Source organism: Phragmites australis, chromosome 23 (assembly GCF_958298935.1).
Source record: "Phragmites australis chromosome 23, lpPhrAust1.1, whole genome shotgun sequence".
Classification (NCBI taxonomy): Eukaryota; Viridiplantae; Streptophyta; class Magnoliopsida; order Poales; family Poaceae; genus Phragmites; species Phragmites australis.
In genome coordinates, this window is record NC_084943.1 from 17,390,505 (window position 1) to 17,412,555 (window position 22,051).

The 22,051-nt window shown below is 42.9% G+C and overlaps 2 protein-coding genes and 1 pseudogene across 2 annotated transcripts; 1 reads left to right on the top strand and 2 right to left on the bottom strand.

The window, feature by feature from the left end:
• Positions 1-8,629: 8,629 nt before the first annotated feature.
• LOC133906099 (vacuolar protein sorting-associated protein 26A-like) lies at positions 8,630-17,898 on the top strand. Its single transcript, XM_062347885.1, has 11 exons — positions 8,630-8,812; positions 9,617-9,691; positions 9,792-9,863; positions 9,945-10,017; positions 10,931-10,975; positions 11,549-11,660; positions 12,814-12,880; positions 13,147-13,191; positions 14,547-14,602; positions 14,694-14,869; positions 17,370-17,898. The coding sequence occupies exons 1-11, from the start codon at positions 8,639-8,641 to the stop codon at positions 17,555-17,557; spliced, it is 1,083 nt and encodes a 360-aa protein (XP_062203869.1). The 5' UTR covers positions 8,630-8,638; the 3' UTR covers positions 17,558-17,898.
• On the bottom strand, positions 15,465-16,267 carry LOC133906202 (uncharacterized; annotated as a pseudogene).
• Positions 17,899-17,947: 49 nt separating the features above from the next.
• LOC133906100 (uncharacterized) lies at positions 17,948-21,207 on the bottom strand. The gene is made up of 3 exons (XM_062347886.1): positions 20,854-21,207; positions 20,671-20,744; positions 17,948-18,722 (listed from the first exon to the last, which is right to left on the bottom strand). Exons 1-3 carry the CDS (start codon positions 21,182-21,184, stop codon positions 18,426-18,428), a joined length of 702 nt encoding a protein of 233 aa, XP_062203870.1. The 5' UTR covers positions 21,185-21,207; the 3' UTR covers positions 17,948-18,425.
• Between the last annotated feature and the right edge of the window lie 844 nt (positions 21,208-22,051).

The window sequence follows — 22,051 nt, forward strand, 5'->3', positions numbered from 1 at the left end:
GACCCCTCCCTTGTAGTCGCCAACGCCGCCGGGGCGGTACCTAAGCACCGGCCCGTCGCGGCCATCGGCAGCCTCGACCTCCTCCCCATCCGGCCCTCTCCGCCGGCGCCGCCCCGCGGCCGCGCAGCACCCGCAGCAGCAGCAGACGACGACGAGCACAGCCACCGCCACCGCGGCTGGGAGGGCGGCAACGCGCGCCCACCGGGCCAGCGCGGCCGCCCGGTCCCGAATCACCCCGGCGAGCGCCTGGAGCGCGGAGACCAGAAAGCGGAGTAGCTCCGAGAGCTTCTCCTCAACGACGTCCCACGGGAGAGCGCCGTCGGGGCCTGGGCCGAAGCCGAGGCCGAGAGCCTCCCGCGCCGCGAGGCGTGGCGCGATGACGAGCTTCCTTGCCGACGCCGCCATGGCTGGCGCGCTGGTCCTAGCTCGGCCCGGCGTTCTTGGTCGTCGGAAGGAGGAGAAGGGGAGGTTGGCTTGTTCAGGCGATGATGATCATTTTCATCGAGGATCAATGCGACGACTTTGGAGCATCGTGCGCCGGTGGGGCATTTGATTTTTTATAACTCTGCTATTTAGTATAGTAATAAATTTGTTATCAGGTTTACAATTCATAATAGAGAATTACTATTTTGGTAGAATGATAAAAAGCTAAATATTCTTGCACTGGCTCGCTAGGCCGCGTAAGACCCTAGAAGGCTACGAAATAGTCCAGATCCGATCTCATACATTTAAGTTTGAACTTAATTTATAGTGTGACATGTAATAATTTATTTCATTTTCAGTTTCATGTAGATGATTTTCTTTGTCTCTAAATAAGTTTTACGATATTTTTTTCATATGTTTTACTATAAATTAGATCTAGACTAAAATATATGAGATTAGATGTCATACGATTGTTTTTCACGATATTAATGTTATAGTGATATTGTCCACACTACTCGCTCACCACCTAGTCCGTTAGATTCTATTTGATATAGCTTCTATTCATAGATTCTACAGAAGCTATATCAAATAGTAGAATTTTACAATAGATTATCAGTGAACGGATTATAAAAATAAATTACACAATCCTAAGAAGCAGAATATATTTTCCACCTGACTCTTTAAGAAACAAATTGTACAGAAATATAAGCTAAACAGAGTCTTAGACGCCCGCACGATGATCAATACACATATTCGTCAGTTTAACAGCATCCGGCGTGGAGCATCGATTGCTTCGTTGAGTGAGAAGGTCCAACGGCTTGGAGCTTTGTGCGCTCAATTTCACGAAAATGTATAGAATCAATTATCAATTGTCGTATTAAAGTAATCTCTGATCCTTAAATCTCTTCTCGGCTAAAAGAACCTAATCAATTCTGCGCTATTTTTCATGGCGCCTCCCCGCTGAGTTCTGCTCCCGCTCCTTGCCTCCCCGATCAAACCTCCTTCCCACCGCGCCTGCTTCATACTGCTGCGACTCCGATCCGGGAGGGCACGAGTCGGCCTTCCGCTGCACCGCCGGCCAACCTTGTACCGCATCACGTGCCCCGAAAGCGCCCCATACGTGTTCGATAAAATGTGCATGAGCCCTCTACTGATGTCTGCTTTGCATGCCGTTCAGATTCTTCGTTGCTCATACGCACGACTGTTCAGAGGTCTTGGGCTGGAGCGGCCGTGGCCTTAAGGTCTTGTTTGGGACAGTTTTTTCTAAACAGTTTTTCTGAGAAGCTGCTGTTCAACTCTGATTTTTTAGGAAGATTGTTTGTCCTAAGTGACTGTTATGCTTTGAATCGTATGAACTCGTATGACATCTAAATAATCACATATATGATATTATTTTCATTAAATTTTAGCATTTAAACATAAGAACATTGTAATTTTCATTAAAAGACAGACAACGTTGTATTAGTATGCCTGGTTCTAATATTATCAAAACAACACTATATCATAAAACTGCATGTAATTTAAATAGCCAGGCTGCAGTACATTTATGTAATCCCACAAGAAATAATTAACTAGTATACAATACAAGTATCAAGAAGTTCCATTAATTAACATGTTTTTCAACACAATTACATGCCTCGGACCAATGAAATTAAGCATGTTTCCATAGCATGTAATTAAGTTATAAAACAGTTTCATATAAAATGAGACGGGCATAACAACATAACTTGATCACATGAATTAAAATAAAAGATTCAATACAACACATATGAACTGAATAAAACTAGTTTTCCATGCAATACTACTCATAAAAAAGATAAGAGGTTCAATACTAAACAAATTCTAAACCCATCCAAACATGCAATACAACACATAAAGTCTAACACTTGTTCCTCTCTTCCCATGTCCTGCTTAGGTCCTATTTGAGATAGCTTTTTTCGGAAAAGCTTTTACGATAAGCTAACTTTTCTGATAACTAGCATGGTTCACGGCAAGAGACAGATTCACAAGTGTTGTGATCGTATTAGACTCCCAATTTTCCCTCAAATTAGTACCAAAACTTTATGAGTAGATGGCATACCATGGGGAGGTGAATGCCCGGACTTGGAGAGGTCGGACGGAGAAGGGTTGGGGATGATGGTGCTGGGGATCTGAGCGCTAGTCTTGGGATCTGAGAGGCTGGACTTGGGGATGGCTCTGGTAGGTGGAGATGGGGTGGTGGAGAAGGGGCACCGGTCAGAGAAGGGGCTCTGGTCAGTGGAGACTTCAAATCTGAGCACCGGCCTCGATGGGAGAGACAGCTGATGGGTAGCCGAGGATGATGAACTCGCAGGTGAGCTACTGTTCTTATGAATACGCGATGAAAGTAGCAGATACTGCCTCCTGTAGAATCCAACGCTAAAAGATAGGGATTTATACAGGTTTGGATCTATCAAAGGATAATAATTCTAGGTCATATGTTCTTATATTGATCTTTAAGATAGATTATAAGGGAGGTTGTGGCTAGCCTAGATGGGATCTACAACAGTCGGCGAAGGCTCCTTGCGTGCTGTTCGGTGATTTGTCAATGTCAATTGACTTGCGAATGTGCTCCTAGATGGCAGTGCGATTGGGATTGTCGTGTATGTCCTCATTTTCGCAAGGTCACCTGGCTACATATATAGGGGTTGCTATATGGCATTTGGACTCCTTTTCAAATAGGATTTCGTTATCCTTATACTTAGGGGTATACTTTCTTGTTTAAGGGATATCAAGATACCTACGGATAGTTTTCATGGATTCCAATGCGCGGACCCTGGCAACTCAACATATTGGACGTGAAATTAGATAATTGGACAACTGTCACCTGGGCCAGCTGCTCTGGAACAATAGTTCTTCGAATGTAGGCAAATGAATGATGTCTTGGAGGAGCTCTTTGGTGTTGAAAAATAGATACAATACTTAAAGCTGATGGTTGCACATTAAATCACACTTTGTACGGCAGCTCGGCCCAACCACCAAAAGCAGAAGTCCACTGCTGCCTACAGTGGCTATGGCGCCGGTGAATTTGGGCAAGACGGTGTGGCCTGAAGCCCCGACTTGCTGTTGTGGTGCATGCTGGAGGAAGTACTAGGGTTACATCGCTGGTGTTATATGTCGTCATGATGTTCAGTTGGTTCGGGTGGCACGTGGAGGATCACGATCTGCACAATGTCAACTACTTGCATTCCGAGCCCCCCAAGAGGTGGTAAGGGATGCCCAGTGCCACGCTGCACACGAGTTCGAGGCAGTGATGTGTGTACACAAGTACTACATAGGTGTGGAGGTTAACTCCTTAGGTGAGGGGCGGCATTTTGTTATTCTCTATAGAACCTTTGCTTTGTACTGTTGTGACTACTGAGTTGATAAATTTTGAATTGTAATTCAGGTCCCAGAAGCCTTTGAAATGTTGGGTGATCGGACGATGCTGATGCCCCCTGAATTGCTCGTGGGCTCAAGGATTCCTCCTACAGGTGGTGTCTAATGCTTCTTTCCATTACTGAACGACTTACATTGATACGTATGGGTGGTTGATGGTTATTTGGTTCTGTGCGTGGAAACAAAGAGGTGCCCAATCCAATTCATTGTAAATTTTCTAGGGTCGTATCACAATGTTTTCAGTCATGGATTCAGAGTGAGCACTATCACAGTGGCTTCAGTCATGCACTCTGCATCAGTACAAACATGATATGGAAGATATCAACCAGGTTTCGACTTTCAAGCCTAAATGCAGTATTAGTGTTACCTATTTAACTTTTTTTTTCCACATCTCTACAATTGTAAATAGGGCCTTTCAAACCATGAAATAGAACTATTCAAGTTTGCGGCTTAATTCCTCTATTGTTGTCAGATTCTTTAAGCTATAACCCAATTTTGCATGGTGATAGATTTTTTTGCATAACTGTTCCAAAAACTCTCGACAGCTAAAGCACATTTTGCCGATTTAGCTCAATTGATCATATTTTGTTAACACACCTGCTACAATATCAGTAAACAAAGGCATCTCTCAAATTGTAATCCAAAGTTATATTTGGAGCTTTTATATATATATATATATATATATATATATATATATATATATATATATATATATATATATATATATATATATATATATATATATATATATATATATATATATATATATATATATATATATATAGGAAAACTAGTATGTACTCCTGGGTGTATGTACTCCCACCTCTCATATACCACTTTTACACATGAGTTATACTTCTTTATCACTTTAAATATACTTCATTAGTAATTATAAGATACTACAATACAAATCCCACGAAAATTTTTATGAAATTCCATGATTTTTATCTTAATTTGCGTATATACTTCTTTTATGTATAAAAAAGAGTATATAGCAAAAATGAAAGGCTAACATTGAATTTTTTTTCATACAACTCATGTTGGAGTATCTTAGAATTAGTATTAGAGTATACTAAAAATGATAAAAGAGTATAAAGTGTTTGTTTAGGTGGTATATTGCATGTGGGAGTACATACTCCTAGGAGTATAGAATAGGTGTCCTATATATATATATATATATATATATATATATATATATATATATATATATATATACACACACTCCCGGGAGTATGTACTCTCATATACGTATCTCATAACATAAGGAGTATCTCATGTGATAAATAGTATGTACATGGAGCATGTGAGTATATAAGATCATCCAAGTGGTATGTATACTTTTTAGGTGGTTTGTATATATTTTTTGAGTATATTATATTTTATGTACAAATATAAAAGTATTATCAAAATTTATTAAAATTGGTGAACTTTTTCAATTTTTTCATATAATTCACATTGGAGTATCTTAGAATGAGTATATAAGTATACTTATAGTGATAAAAGAGTATATCCAGTTTATTTATGTGGTATATCATAGTAGGAAGTCTGTACTCCCGGGAGTACAGACTAGTTTTCCTATATATATATATAAACACTCATTCTAACTCCTATAGAGATTTTTCGTTAATTGGTTTTCCAGTTTTAGAATGAGTGTTTTCTTGTTTTGTAATAGAGATCTTGCGGTCATCAGTTTTCCTTTTTTTTTTATGATACCTGATTTCCTGTTTTGTTTTAAGAATTTTACTATTTTTAATTTTTTTTGTTTTATAATGTGTGATTTTCGATTTTGTAAAAGAGATTTTCCGATTGTGGGTTGATTAAAGGTGGTTGGATTGGTTGGCGCATTAAATAGCGTGATAACCTTCTTTCACACAGCAAATTGTTCCGTAGTTGTTTTTTATAGGAAAAGGTACATATTGTCTCCCTTAACTATTGCTCGAATATGTCCCCCCCCCAAACCGTAAAACCAGATATCCCACCTCCTCCAACTATTCAAATCGGTGCAATTTAGCTCCTTAACTGGTTTTGATGATAGTTTTGTCCTACATGGTGCTAATGTGGTGGTGGGACCCACATGTCAGATAACACGTGGTATGAGTTATTGTGCAGGTAGACATTCCAATCAGATGGCACACTCTCGACCACCCTCCCGACCACACGTTCTCACTCATGACATGCCCGCCCTTGCTTCCTCTACCATCACTCCTTTTTTTTTTCTTCTCAAGCTTCGACAACAGCCGCCACCACTCCTCGAAGCTTCATTGCTCGATCCGAGCACACCACCATGATCGTCGCACTCCCCTGGTTCCATTTTTCTGCTCCTTCGACCTCGATTTGCATCGAGCCCAAAACGCCCAATCTAGGCCGCCTTCGCCTCCTTCCCCAATTTCTCGTTGACGGTAAGAACTCACTCTAATCCCCTCCGTCTACACCATCTAGGGTATCACTGCTAGCTAGTCAAGCCCCCAATTAGAGCCCTCATACACCGAGATGCCCTAGCATCGTGTCGCATTTGTTTCGGCCACAGAGCTCTATCACCAGACCAATGGGTAGCCTCTAGACCTAATCCAAGCTTGAAACCAGTGTCGTCCTAGCCTCTAGCTACTTCGGCCAAGCTTAATCGACCTAAGATGCTCCAATCTTCTCTCCCATCTCTGATGGCCGAACACATATAGCGTAGCCACTCACCGTGTTCCTGATCCCTAGAGCCCAACTGGAGCCGCTCATCTCCTTCCTCTCTCCCTCCTCTCTCTCTTCAAAATATCTGAGCCCGAGTCACCGTGGTTTGCCCAGCTGAGCCTGAGCATCACCGGATGTCCATCATCTTCTTCTACCTCGGGCCACCCCCACCCGACACCCTCTCGTCCACCCGTGAGCGAAGTGGTTGGCGGTTGTGGTCGGGTGCATGGTTGGGAGTGAGGACGCCGAGGGAGGGGATGACACGACGATGGTGGTGCTCGGGCTAGTCGCTATGGTGCTGGACATGCTGCCGTGGGTGGAGGTGACACCCTCTCGTCCACCCATGCTTCGGTGCTACCGCAACATTGCAGGCATGCTCAGTGAATGTATCCCCAGCTGCGGCAAGTCCTGCTCTAGCGAAGCGACCTCCTCTTTCTCATCGTCTTCCTGCTCATACAGCTCCAGCGACCTCGACGTTGCCTCTCGGACTGAACTCCTGTCCCCGAGGCACGACCACTCCGAGATAGCCATCGCGCACGGCACGCTCAAGGGTAGTGGCATTGTGGGCGCGTGGTCATAGCCCAGCGTGCCGATGCTGTGCCTACCCTGGAGTGTTGGGAACCTGCACTTGAGCCGACTAAGGTGGTCGAGGAGGGTGGGGTTGGCATTGGCGGCGAGGAGGCATGAGACGGCGGCGGGGGACGGGGCGTCTCCTACTCTCTCTGAGCCGTACGCACGGGCAGAGGATGAGAAGAGAGAAGAGGGAGGAACAAGATGATGAGATACCATCTGACATGTGGGTCCTACCATTATATCAGCGCCACGTAGGACGAAATCACCATCAAAACTAGTTAATGAGGTAAATTGCACCGATTTGAATAGTTGAAGGAGGTGGGATATCTGGTTTTACGGTTCGGGAGGAAACATATTTGAGCAATAGTTGAGGGAGGCAATATGGACTTTTTCCTTTTTTATATTGATAAACTGTTGAGATTCTTACTACAAATGATGATCATCAATGGACAGAGAGATCATGGTGAAAATATTGTGCCTAAGACGAGAACTACAAGGTATATGTTCAGTTCTATGAAACTTTGACCACTCTGTTAGTAATTTATGTTTTAAATATTTCTTGAGTATCTTTACAATAAGGTGTTCTGACGAATGTAATGTGATGTCAGTTTTGAAGCTGCTAAATCTTTTTTTTTTGATTTTTTGTTTCAAGCCATATTTCAAATTCAGTTTTCTGGCTCCAAAATCTGAATATGGGTGGCTTTCGTTTTCAGGTTATTGCAATTGCAACTAGCATTGGATTTGTTAGGAGGGATGCCCAATCACCCACTGAGCACTTATTTGCCAATGGCTATCATCTGGTATACACTTCTATGCCCTTGTATTTCCATTTTATGTCCAATCGGCTAGGCTCGTTCCATTTCTTTCCTTATTTTTCTTTATCTACGGTAGTGCTTAACGGTTCAACTAGCATCTAATCATTAGTTTCTTCACCTGATATGTGTGCAATTAGATAACTTTAGTTGTTTTCCTTTGTTTGTTGCAGCCAATTCAATTCTCTGATGTTTTATATTTTTTTTTCAAATGTCTAGATGATAATACTATTCTTCTTCCCTTTTTATTCTCTGGTTGCATCTGGCAGAGGTGCGATCTGTTCCAGCCAGTTAGGGATGTCAACGGGGAAATTTCCCGCAGGGAATAGGTAACCATCCCTGCCCCGATTGGGGGAAATTTTCCCCGTCCCTGTCCTCGTCCCCGCTCGCGGGGGAGAAAATTCTCCCATCCCCATCCCCGCGTGGGGAAATATACCGACGGGTTCCCCGTCCCTGCTACACTAGCACGGTGAAGGGCCTGCTGGCTGACGAGCTTTGATGGGTTGAATTTTAGTTGGGCCGTTCCTTGCATATATGGGTCACGAAGAGTTTAAGTATTTCAGAGAATTAGTCTTGTAGGAAAACAGAGACGGAGATAGGGAATCGTTCCCACCCCATTATATCTGACGGGGAGAATTTTCTCCCATTAAATTTTCACAGAAAAAAATTGATTCCATCTTTATCGCTAATAGGGGAATTCCTCGGGAACGAGGATCGGGCCGTTGAGATCCCTACATCCAGTTCAGATCGCAGAGATGACAGCAGGGCCCACCCGTCAGCGCCTGTCGCGTTCCAAGAGAGGGGAAGGAGAGGAGCGTCCATCTCTCACCTCAGTGAGTCCGCGCCCGATCTCCCCGCCGGCATCCGATCTCGATCTCAGGTCAGCGCCGCCGTCTCCCACCTCGCCGGCCGCCACCGTCTCTGCCATGGTTAGCAACATCCCCCTTTCCTCGTCCCCTCCCCTTCGTTCCGCTCCTCCGCCCTAGCCACCCGCGCGCGCTCCCCCCTGCACCCGCTCGAGCAAGCGACCGAATCCGATCCCTGGGCCAAGTGGACCCGGCCGGGGCTCGGCGGGGCGATCGGAGCCACGCCCGTCTCGCTTCTGGATGTGTGTTTAGCTCTCCAACCTAGTGGCTAGTTGTCGGCGCGGCCGGTGCGCGAAATCGCAGGCGGGTTTCGCCGCGCGGGCTGCTGGGTTGGGGTGCTTTGGTGGTGGTCTGATTTCCGCAATCGCGGCGGGCTCAAGTGAATCCGGCCGAAGAGTAGGGGGGGGGGGGGGGCGGGGCTGCTGCACAGTGGCAGTGTTTGCTAAATTTAATCATTGTTCGGCCCTAGGTGTGATCCTCGGGGCCGCTTGAGCCGCAGGGGCAGCAGGGGGCCTTGTCTGTTTCGCTCGAGATGATGAGTAGTGGTGGATTTTTGGTCTTTCTGTTCCAGGAGGTTAGGTTGTTTAGGCCGAGTATCTGAATTGCAAGTGAAACGAATTCGGTTGCGAAAAGTTTGGTTCACATTCACATGCCTGATACTTAAAATCTGACCGAGATACACATATTCTAATTTACTTGTTCTTCCTATTATTGATTGTATATTTGGTTGATTTTATGACCAGACGAACAGTAATGTCTGCATGTAGAAACTTTAGCTCTTAATCTTCTTCCAATATGGAAATGCTGCATCTGATTTTTGGTGAGTTTTCATTATGTTAACGGAATTATATGGATATGTGAGTTCAGAATTATATCATTGGAGCATTCAAGCCACCATGTGACATCTCGATCACATTCTCTGATGCGAGGACCAGGAAGCAGGTATAATTCTTGATATCCTCATGTAGCTACCAGTTGCAATTCAAACATGGGTTCTTCTTATGCCTTACAAATGACCAGTTCTGCTGTTTTCATTTCGCAGGTTTCGGTTAAGGACAATGGGAAGACAACAATGGTCCCTGTTTTCCAGAGCCTGGAAACAATATCTGGAGAGGTACTATTTTCTTATTAGCTTATTCTTATGTACCTTGCTTGGATGGAACCAAGTATTGAGCTTGGCTGAAATGGTCCTCAGGTATCGATAGCACCGGTCCCAGGTAAAAGGATTGAACACATGGGTGTCAAGATTGAGTTGCTGGGCCAAATAGGTATGCTATTTACCCTCAACTGCCGCTTGTTCTGTCAAATACTACAGCAAGTTTGACAAAGCTTTTGCTTCCAGAGATGTCATGGTCACACTGTTAGCCAATTTGATAGGTGCTGCTTAGGTTATATGACTTTACTGGGGTAGTTATGTGTGTTTGAGGTCTTCATTAGTATCTAGTTTCTTGTTATGGATTTATTCCATTTTGCTATGGTGTTAAGATGCTATTTGTTCTGATGATTCTTGACACAAAATGTAGTGCATATTCCATTTCGCTATGTTATTCTAAGATGGCTGCTGTCTCTGATTATTTCTGACACAAATTGGCAGTGGCATGGATGCATCCACAGGTTGCTGTTATATTTATGGTGCTAAGTTTTGAAGTTTTACCGTATATACTTTTGTTTACTTCTATTTGGCAAAACTCCCAGACTAGCTCCTAAAGTGGAATTAGTGGGAGCTCTACTAAATAGCAGTTTGCAGTTTTCAGCTCTCAGAGTGATTCCGTGGGGGTGATTCTCTTAAATAAACTAGATGCTAGGAGGTAAAAAAATCAGCTTTCCGTGATTCACTTCCCCACAGAATTACTTCTTGCATAAAGTTTACCTTAGATAATCACTAGAGAATCACTTTCAGTTACATAATCGCTTTCCTAGAGAATTTGGATCAGGGGGAGCTCTACCAAACAAACCCTTGGTTACTTACGTTTTCAACTGTGCTGGACGTATTTCGCGTTACATGCAAAACTCATGTTCTATACGATATGGCTTCCTTCCCGTATAAGAGTACTGAAAGCTTGTGCGTTTATGGAATAAATTGTTCTCTGAAGATTTACTAGATTACTTCCTGTCTACTATTTAGTACTTTGGGCTCACCTAGTTCCCGACATTTACAATGGGTGACCAATTCTCTTACAGAGCTGTATTTTGACCGAGGGAACTTCTATGACTTCACTTCATTAGGTGAGTTTCTGGTGCATGATTTGCCAATAGCTTTTTTGGTGCATTGTACAATGCCCTGGACTTCTTGTGATTTTTTTCTTTCATGTTACAAGTCTTCAATTTATGGAAACATAGACCAATTAGTAAATATTGGCCCAAGAGAAAATCTTACAGGTCCAGATTTACCAAGACAGAAAAACAAATGAAAACTACTCAGCCTGGGATTACACGAAACAGAAAGGCACTGTTTTCTTCTTTTTTAAGAAATAAATGCAAGCTTTGAAGCTGAAGCCAAAAGACACAACTGTTCTGTAATCACTATGGCTTTAAGCACACTGAGACTCATTGTATCATATTAGGTTTGCCACTTGCCATACCTCGTATTTTAGTTAGACTGCTGGTGTCAGACCAAATCACCTGGCTACTGGCTAGAAGCCTAGACTAGCACCTAACATGTGCCGAAAGGGCCTCCTGAAATTTCTGTTCTGCTAGTGCCTAGTTGATCAAGTTCTTACTGCTGATCCTTGCTCTGCATATATATTATTATTATGCGAGAAGCTATTATGGCTTGAATTGCACTGTTTGTCTGTACAGTACGTGAGTTAGATGTTCCTGGTGAAATCTATGAAAGGAAGGCGTATCCATTTGAGTTTTCCACTGTTGAAATGCCATATGAGTCTTACAATGGAACAAATGTCAGACTGCGGTAAGCAAATGCTATGATTTAGAGTAGCGTTCTTATTATATTTCGTTTGACATATTTTTCTTGTACACTGTTATGTGATGGAATACTGTTTGCGAATATTAACAGTAGTCACGGTACTGTAGCTCCGTTCGCACTGTGGCACCAAGTTAGAGATAAGATTAGTTGTTAGGGATCATATTAGATTAGAGAGAGATAAGATCTATTAGTTAGTCTTAGAGATAAGATTTGTTAGTTCAGATTGTTAGGGCCGTCTCCTATATGAAGGAGGTGCAGCACCCATTGTAATCAAGCAAGAGAAACCAATCTAGTTCACAGTCCCTTTCTTCTAAGTCTCCCTCAATATTATGTCTTTCCAATCTATGATCTAATCCCTCCCTTAGCAGCTGATGCTGCCTAGCTATCCTCCCGGCGGATGCTTAAACGCTAACATATACTGCTGCTAAAGATTTCATTATAGTTACAAAATTTAGTTTTGCAAAACTCCTAGGCCATGGTTGGTTCTGCACCCTCACAGACAGTTTGATTTGTCGAATTTAATTGCACTTTTGAATTTGCCCTTGCCAATACATTGTTATTTTACAAATTTAAATTTGAATATTTCAAGGATTTTTTCTCCCAGTACCCACACTGGAAAACCAGTTACAGGATTGTGAGTTTGCTGTCTTTTGTGTCACAATGTATGATATTTGCTCTTCACTAATAAGGTGGAATATATGGAAAGCTTCATATAAAATCTGATTTTTAATACATCCTTTGGTGTCTTTGTAGGCTTGGCATATCATGGTATCATTTTGTAGTCCCATTGATTAGTGTTGTGCCTCTCTGTATGATAAGGATGCATAGTCAACTTGCAGGTTTTGCACATATGATTTCCCGTGTAATTGGACTACTAAAATTTGAGAGGAAACTATTATATTTCCTACACTCATTTATGTACATTTTGGCTTAAGCGAAATCCAACAATTAATCAATTGTTTAACACATATACCTTTTGCATTTGTATACCGTGGACTTGAGCCCCCCTTACATCTTTTCACTTTTTTGTTATATACTGCAAGTTCATAATGAGAATAGTGTTCAAGTGCTGGAGAAAAAGATTTAGTGAAGTATTGAAACACCTCTAAAGACTAAAGTCCGCTTGATGTGCTCGCAGGTACATTTTGAAGGTGACAATTGGCAGAAACTATGTTGGGAATATTGTGGAACACCGGGATTTCTGTGTAAGTTGATAACCACCAATATATTTAATTTATACTGCCTACTTGAAAGTCATACAACCATAGAGTTCATTTCTGTTATTTTGGAACAATTTCACCAGATTTTGGGTATGTTTATGACTCTGCAACATATATATTCCATTCTATTTTGCCTTCATTGATATGAACTAGCACATTCAAGACAAAAGATTTCTTAATTTTTATGTGCTCTAGCAAATTGCAGAGTTTTTTCAGAATATTTGACGACTTATCTTCGTGTCTTTTGGCAGGTAAGAAACTACACTCCTGTCCCTACAATCAACAACAGCATTAAGGTGAGTTCTTGTTAATGGAAGCTTTTCATTTGATGCTTGTAAAATACGTTAGCAACTTAGCATGAACTTGACAGTGCTGTAATAAACTGGTACAGTCTCAAATTAACATTTGTGTGTTTGAGGCCTTCTCAATTTTGACTAAATTTCTCTCCCGCGGTTCATGTTAGCTTATTTGTGGCCACACCAGGTTCTAGAAACCTGTGAAGCCTGATCAATTTTTTTTTATTTTTTTTTGCCGAAAACCCAAATAACATGACACTCTGGTTTCCATAAAATGGGTTAATTCATGGCCTTATAGACATCATTTTATCCTCATCTTTGAAAGAATCAATACATTTTTACTTGGACATGATCCAGGTATCAAATATTGAAGATATCAGTTTTGAAAGTTTGAAAACAAGAGATAAATTTGCTGCTTGTCATTAACCACCCAGATCCTTTTTTTGTGTGTGGAAAACACAGCTCTTGAACTCTGAGTCAGAACTGGTTCACTGTTGAGTGCTGAAGTTAGGATAAACACCCATCGGCAGGGTAGCCAGGCGGGGTCGGCTGCTAAGGTAGTGATTGGACTATAGATTGGGGAGATTTAGAACATTGGGGGAGACATAAGAGAAAGGGACTAGGAACTAAATTGATTTATCTTGCTTGATTGATTCGATTACATGACTTCTATAAATAGGACTTTGGACTCCCAATGGAAGGTTCCTGATCGAATCCAACTCTATCTTCTAGCCAATTCTATCTCTAATTGATAACAAATCTAATCTTACCTTTTAAATGACCCCTAACAAATCTGATATAATCTTATCTCTAAATGCTATCTAATCACAAATAACAAATAAAAGATAAAGCAAGCGTGTGCTACAGTACCACGCTGGTCCAAAGGAACTCGCACAGCTAACTTGTGTTTTTTTTGGAAAGTGAACAATGCACCTGATTTCAAAAATGAAGTTATCTGATATGCTATTATCGGTCCTGACCCTCCCTGCCATTATGAGATTCTAATATTCCAAATATGGCTGTCCTTCTGAGGGTTGTTATAATTCAAATGAGCAATAATATTGCGAAAAGAATGTTGTGTTGATGGGTTTAATTTAATAAGCTGATTGCACCAAAAAATATACAGATTAAACAGCTCTGGTATAATGGAATTGATTGTAGTTACTTGACACTTTTTTAAAATATCCTGAAGAGAGAAATTAAATAATATGTTTCCCTATCGCTCTATTCAGCGATATCTTTAATTGCATGACTTTTACTATTTCACGTGGTTAGACCACTAAGAATGATCTGACAAAAAAAAGATGATTGTGTATTTCATTATGCACCTCATGCTACTGAATGTTCCTTTTCAGATGGAAGTAGGAATTGAAGATTGCTTACATATTGAGTTTGAATACAGCAAAAGCAAGTAAGATCATATGCCTATCTGTCTGTCTATTCTGATAAATTTCTCACTTTGGAAACCTACAGTATTGTTCATATTTTACCATATTTTTCAGGTACCATCTCAATGATGTGATTATTGGGAAGATATATTTTCTTCTTGTCAGAATAAAGATAAAAAACATGGAGCTGGAGATTCGTCGTCGGGAATCAACAGGATCAGGATCTAACACATATGTTGAAACTGAGACTCTTGCAAAGTTTGAGTTGATGGATGGTGCTCCTGTTAGAGGTATGATAATGATTGTATTGCTTCTTTTCCATTTTTCAAATGCTAAGTTCTTTTGCATGTTTGTCCTGTGCCCTGAGGTTTTGACAATGCAGTGGGTGTGTTGTAAAACATTTCTGTGCATTTATTAAGCTCATGACTGCAAACTTTTTCACCTGTAGCTTTCTCAATGCCTCAAAAGTCAAAACTTCATAATAATAATGTACCTAAATATTAAAGGAATTAGTTTTTAGTGATTGTGAACCTGTATGAAACAATGACAGAAGCAAGTTCATTTTGAATTACCTGGTGGTGCCCTTGGGAATTCTTCTAAATTATTATGTGGACACTGATAACTCCAAACTACTCAATTAATTTTTTTTCTTTGTTGTAAAGATCAGTCCCCTTATAGAGCTTACTGTTTTGCTAGGAACGATAGATTTTAGTCCTATCTGCTTTTGATCTAGGACCAGCTGTATGGATCCTCATTGTTACAAAAGAACCCTGCATAAGTAGGAAAAAGTTTATATGACCCTCTGAACTATTGACTGGTGTATACTTAAAACCCCGAACTACAAAACCAGGTATTGTGGACCATGAACTTTGCAAAACCGTTTACTTAACCCCCTAACCTAGTTTTTGAGGTTATTTTCGCCTCGCTGGCACTGGTTTTACCACGCTGGCACTGCTGCAGTGGGCAGTGAGCCCACCTGTTAGCCATCAGCGTTGCCGTCCTCTTGCAGGAGCACGCCGCTACGGAGGCTGATGCCGACATGGTCGCCGTGGTGTTGAACATCGTCGCAAAGGCAGACACTGTGGCCGCGGCAGCCTCGGCCAACAACCTTGCCACTTCGACCTCCTCCACGCTGCCTCCGAGGTCAAGGCGTGAGGGCCTGCTGGCGCCGTCCTTGGTCACGACTGCGAGTCGGACTAGCTCTTGCGCTGCGATTTGAGCGCAGAGGCAAGGAGCGCGCCATTGTGGCGGCGGATGGCAGCTAGGGCCTTGGTGACGTCTTGCTTGAGCTAGACGATGGTCTCCTGGAAGCTTCTGTGCGCGTCGGCGAGGCGTAGGAAGGCGTCAAGGAGGCAGTCGTTGCTGCTGCTAGCGGCGCCAGAGAGCACGGGCTGGGCCTTGGGGAGATCGCCGAGCGCGGCATGGAGCGCGTTGACGTGCGCGAGGCCAGAGGCGACGGAGGTCGGGTCCTACACCCAGGCGCGGACGACGAAGATGTGGGTGTGGAGGTGGGCGAGGATGCGGTGGGAGTGGCATGGGGGGCTGACGAAGCGGGCGTGGTAGGCCGATGCTGCCATGCGAGGCTTGGAGGACCTCAACGGGCTCTGAGGGAAGGAGATGGAGAATGCAAAGCTGGGCACCATGCCTGTCGATGGATGGATCACGTGTTGTGACCTGCTTCCTCTCTCTCACACTAGAGCAGAGAGCAAGTCGAGCTCCCTCCCCACTGCAGCAGCGCGCCGTCACCAAAAATCCAATGCCTCGAGCTCAAATCTGCCCCAGCCGAGTCCCTCGAAGCACGGAGAAAGGTAGCCCAGGGTCATTCCCATCGAATCGAGCCGGATTCCCATCAAATCCCCACCGGATCTGTTGCGCTGACCCCCTTCCCCAACTCCGGTCGAGACCTCCGCCACTCATCGTCGACCGACACAACCCGAGCCCCATCACGCCAAATTGCAACATGGTGAGCCTCCCTAGGTCCTCCGAATGTTTATGCACACCTTGGATCCCTTGTGGCCCGACGCCAGCACGATCCGTGGCTGAGCTTCGAGAGTCGCTGTGCTTTGTGCTTGCCGTCAATGATTTTCTGGCTGGCCCAATGCTCGAGAGCAACAAATAGGGATTCCTTGCATCGTGCTCTACCTGTTGGTGCCCTCTATGCATTGAATGTTGACGTCGTGGCTGTGTGCGCGACGGCAATGAGTTGCCACGGTCCCACCCTTTCATAACTGTAGCTAGCTAGCCCTCGGTGAAAACCAGTGCCAACGACGCGAAATGGTGGGTTCCATTTGCTCCATCCCTGACTGTGTGGCAAAACCAGTGCCAACGTGGCAAAACCTGTGCCAGCGAGGCGAAAACAACCTCAGAAACCAGGTTAGGGGGTTAAGTAAACGGTTTTGCAAAGTTCAAGGTCTACAATGATTGGTTTTGTAGTTCGGGGTTTTAGGTATTCACCGGTCGATAGTTCAAGGGGTTATGTAGACTTTTTCCTAATGCATAAAGTAACACCTTTTCTTCGGCTGTTTATGGCCATGGCCATAATCTGTCAGTATGTAACACCACCTATGGTTCATAGCCTGAATCTGGTCAGGTGCAGTTGGTGCTTTAGCGCTTGCCCATGTTGAATCCATTTGGGGGAGCTGGGATTGGGCCAAACGTGGGTCCATCCTTTAATTACACGTGGATGGACCAGGATTTGCCCCAATATTTGCCAGCGCAAACTTACGCCTTAGCATTTTTCAAGGATGTTGATTTTGGTTTGTTGCATACTTAATCGAATTGTAATTGCAGGTGAATCTATTCCAGTGAGGCTGTTCTTGACGCCTTATGAGCTGACCCCGACTTACCGCAACATAAACAACAAATTCAGTGTCAAGTACTACCTGAATCTGGTCCTTGTGGACGAGGAAGACCGGAGGTACTTCAAGCAGCAAGAGATCACAATGTACCGTCTTCTAGAATCTCCTCCGGCTTCTTAGGTCCTGGCCTGGAGCAGCTTGGTGTCCACCTTTCAGGTTTTTACAAGTGAGCGCTGAGGTTAGAGTGATGTTGTGTTTACCTGTATATAACTCCAGAAGAGCACCGCAGTTCACTACTACTACTGCCATGCACGCTGGCCCCTGCGTTATTTATGTTCCTTCTAGTCTTTTGCTTGCTTATGATACAACCATGATTAGCTGGGGTATTGGTGCAGTACCTGCCTAGTTATCTCTCATTTTTGTGAGGCATCTGCAAAGATCAAGTTTGTTGACATTTCCTGCAGGATCTTAGTTCATTTTAATATTAATATGATGTAATATGTTTTCCCAAGTTTAACTGATATAGGTATTATAAGGAGCGTCATGTTAGATGGCAGATAATATATATTTCATACTGACCGTGTAGCACCTGCAACTTTCCTCTTTCCATGATGTATTATGACAAACTCTGCTTACTTTTCTTTCATCAGTTGTCCTTTTTGAGCCTGCCTACACAAGTTTGTAAGCTGTTCATCAACATTTTACCCAAATTATGGTTTCTTAGCTGTTCAGTTAATAATTTTCTTCTGTTTTGGAACAACACTTCTGAATTGTAAACATTCAAAAGGTCTTACAACACGAAACTCCAGAAGCTGCTTGATTCTTATTGAGAAATGCAAACCATCAATGGATTCAATGTTCGCTTCCATGTCAGTCTAAACAGGCAACAAACAAAACAGATGCAACACAAGACAGCATCACCAATCAAACTGCATTTTCCCTATATCTATAAACTTCAGTGCCTTTCTTCTGCCACTATTCCACTGTTTTATCACCTCCAAAGTCGCACCTACAACACAATGCATGTGTAACACAACACTCAAAGATGTCAAGCTAGGAGCCAGAAATCCCTCTGACGCCTGGTGGTGATGAGGTAGCCTCCCCCTCGCCGGCTCTTGCGCCGGACGGCCAGTGCCATGCACGCCGCGTGCTGCACACAGTAGTCGGCAGCGCTGGTGCCTCCTACCGTGCCCCTCATTCCGGCCATCCACATTGACAACAGTCGCCACGTGACGGACCGCTTCTTTTGGCCGACAACTAGGAGCGACACCCCTTGCTTCCTTGCCGCCTCCACTATCGCTGGCCCCCTTTCCTTCCCCTCCGTCACCAAAAGCTCCACATGCACCTGGTAGAACAAAAACATGAGTCACATTGTATCCGTCTTTCGCTAAATTCTCAAGCTCTTAAAAAGCACTCAATCTGGTCATAAATACATGATGTTTTGAATAAGATCTAAGTTAAACTTTAACCATCAATAACTTTTCAAATATTTAGTTTCATAATATGAAAATTATATGTGTGAATTTATCTTCTAGAATATTTCATAATATTTTAAACTTAATGGATTAAATTAATATATTCTAGTTAAAATAGTGGACAAAGATGCATATGGAAGACCACGCTATATCCAAAATGTCAAATAATTTTGACTGGAGGAAGTAGCAACTTGATTTTCTCTTGAAACAAAGAAAAAAAAAAGGCTTATTGATTAGTACATGAAACTCAATTTCTGATTCGAAGGTCATGAACCCGGGACCCACTGAGTTCATTTGTCCACTCTACATCAGCTGGGGCACAACAAGGCGTCGAAATCAAGCCAGAAATGAAGGGTGCATCTTGAGAAACATGGTCATTGGTCAAGGGCGATGATCCTGTCTGGGAACATGCATGCACCCCTTGATGATGCTCAGCACATGCATCCCTGTGGCAGCTGTGATCTTTGCTTGTAGTTGCAGCTGTCTCGCCGTGCATCTTCTTTGATCTTGACAGTAAATGGGGCCCTTTTGCTACTATTTGACATAGAATGCGTTGTCTCTGCGACATGTTGGGGAAGAAGATTCGATTAACCAAGAAACTGGTTATTTAGCCTGCTTGCCCACTATTTTTCCTTTTTTTCACAAAAGCTGAAAAGATAAGAGCTGCCAGAGAGTGATCACCTGGTTGTCGGCAAAGAGAATTTACAGGGAGAGCCATCCATAAATTTATTTTAGTTTAACTTAATTAACTAACTAATTATTTTAACTAAATCAAGTATGGATTCGCGGACACCCATCTCTAAGAATTTATCAGTTTTGTTTTTGTTGAATGTGGGTAGGGATAACAATATAACCTGATTACTCGTGGGTCAACTGTTTGTAAAATTCCTGTGTTACAAACCGCTCCAATGGGTAAGAACACCGGTTTCTACTGATTAAGCGATACGCATCTCCGAGGTTAAGACAATTGGGCCACATGCTTTGGTTTCTGTTGAGCTAGATTTGGGTTTGACGGGTCATGGTACCTTGGGTTTACTGTTCTTCCGAGAGAAATATATGTGAAAATAACAGATAAAATGCATCAAAAATCAACATATAAAGATCATCTCTATAAATAATTGAACCCTATTGTCGATCAGTTGGATTCTGTCGCTGGAAAGAAAATTTGCACCACATAATGTTCAACAGGTACTTGCTGTACTAGCCCCAATGATGTCAATTATTTTAGGAGGACCAGGCTGAGTAATTAGCTATCGATGGCATCAGATCAGAGATTCCTCTGTATTGACCATTACTGATACATTAAATGTGTAGCAGTTCTAGCTTGCAACATCAACATAAATCTTAGTCTTTGATGTTACAAGTAGCATCCCCTTAATCATGTTTTTATGGTGGATAATGCCAATGTTATGTTCCAATGATGCGGTAGTTTAAGCATAGTACGATTGCACATTGTACTGCACACAAATGAAAATATTATTCAAATACAGCCAAAAGACCAACCGCGCGATTTGAAGCAAAAAAAAATTTTAATTCCTAAAATATAATCTAGCTCTGAAATGTTGAAAAACCCAAGTCAATACTGAAAATTATTTATTTGGTGCCCAAACTTGGCCAATACAGGCTCTAGAAAGTGACCACTAACTCTATCTTCTCCTTTTTTATATTTATTAGATATCACTTGCTAAATGCTAGTTGCAGATACTACTAGCTCGAGGATAAATTATATTTCTGTTTTTTCTCAGTGCGGAAAAGAATGACAGATGCGACTTAAGCAGATAAATTTCTATTATCTTTTCTTATTTGTAATTGAAGTACCTCTGGTCTTTTAGCTTGGCAGATGGTCCTCATCGCTTCCAGCTGCTGACACCCTCTTGGAGTTGGATCACCTCCTAATTCAGAACATAACAAGAGAAGTTCATCGCTAGCAATTAGCAAATATGTTTACCTTAATTAAGTTCATGATCGCATCGAGCGAGCTGATTCTGCAGGCTTACGCACGGTTCTTGTAGTTGCCGCCGCCTCCCCTGACGACGCCGAGGAGGACAACCGTGTCGCAGGGCCGGACGGCGTGCGATAGCGCCCACAGCAGCGCCGTCCGGGCATCCTCGCTGTCGCCGTCGGCCACCACCATCACCTTCCTCCTCCCCACGGCGGCGGCATCATTGCCGCCCTTCATAGCCTCCTCCACCTTCTCGTCCTTCGCGTTGCCGTCGTCGCGCTTGCCGTCGCAGAAGGCTTGCTCCTTGGCACGTATCGGCGGTGGCGGCGGCGCAGCGCCGCCGCAGGACTTGATCCGGTGGAGGCAGAAGGAAGGCAGCGGCCTTGCCATGGCGGATGTGTGCAGACCGCAGAGATGCTGGAGAGAAGTGAAGTGAAGCAAGTAAGAGTGGCATCACGCAGATCAACTAGTACTGGCTTGCATGCGGGTCCCACCGGAGGACTAGGAGCAAAACCGTAAAATGTACAACGTGATGTACTGATGTGCTTGTGCAGTTGTGCTCATGCAAATACAAAAAGTAAATTTTTTTGCTAATTTTGGCTCAGAACGAAATTGGTCTATTTAGGTTAAAAAATTTCGGCCCAATTCAAATGGACCCGATCCCAATTGATTCAGCAGGCTAAGCTTATTCCAACTTTAACCCAAACTCCAAAGATCTAGCCATTTTTTAATTATTTTATTTTTTGTGTGACCTTATTCTCTTGTCTCCACTACAAGGTAGAGAATCAGAGACAAGCTATTCAACCTCAAAAACTATCAAAATCAGCCTAAAAAAGATATTGAGGCAGACATTATTGACCTCGGATACCCCTGCCTCAGAAAGAGGTCTTTTGAGGCAGCCAGTGAATTTAGTCTTAGAATGGTGAAATCTGAGGCTTAGTTGTTCGCCTTAGAATCTGCTTGAGGCAAGTAGTTTGCCTCAATGCATTGTGCCAGTTGAGAGATTGCAATCTGCCTTAGAAGCACTTTGAGGCAACTATATGCTGCCTCGAATTCTAATGTATGGCATTATATTGTACATACAATTCATATCAAAATATTCAAAATCCTTGATACACACATGATGAATAATGGCAATTTATACAAATCTCTGCACAAGTACAATCCATATGTTACAGCAGTACTTTCTTGTGCACAATACAACATGTATATCTGACAGATTTGGCACACCCTATTTTTTTTTTCAACACTCACAAA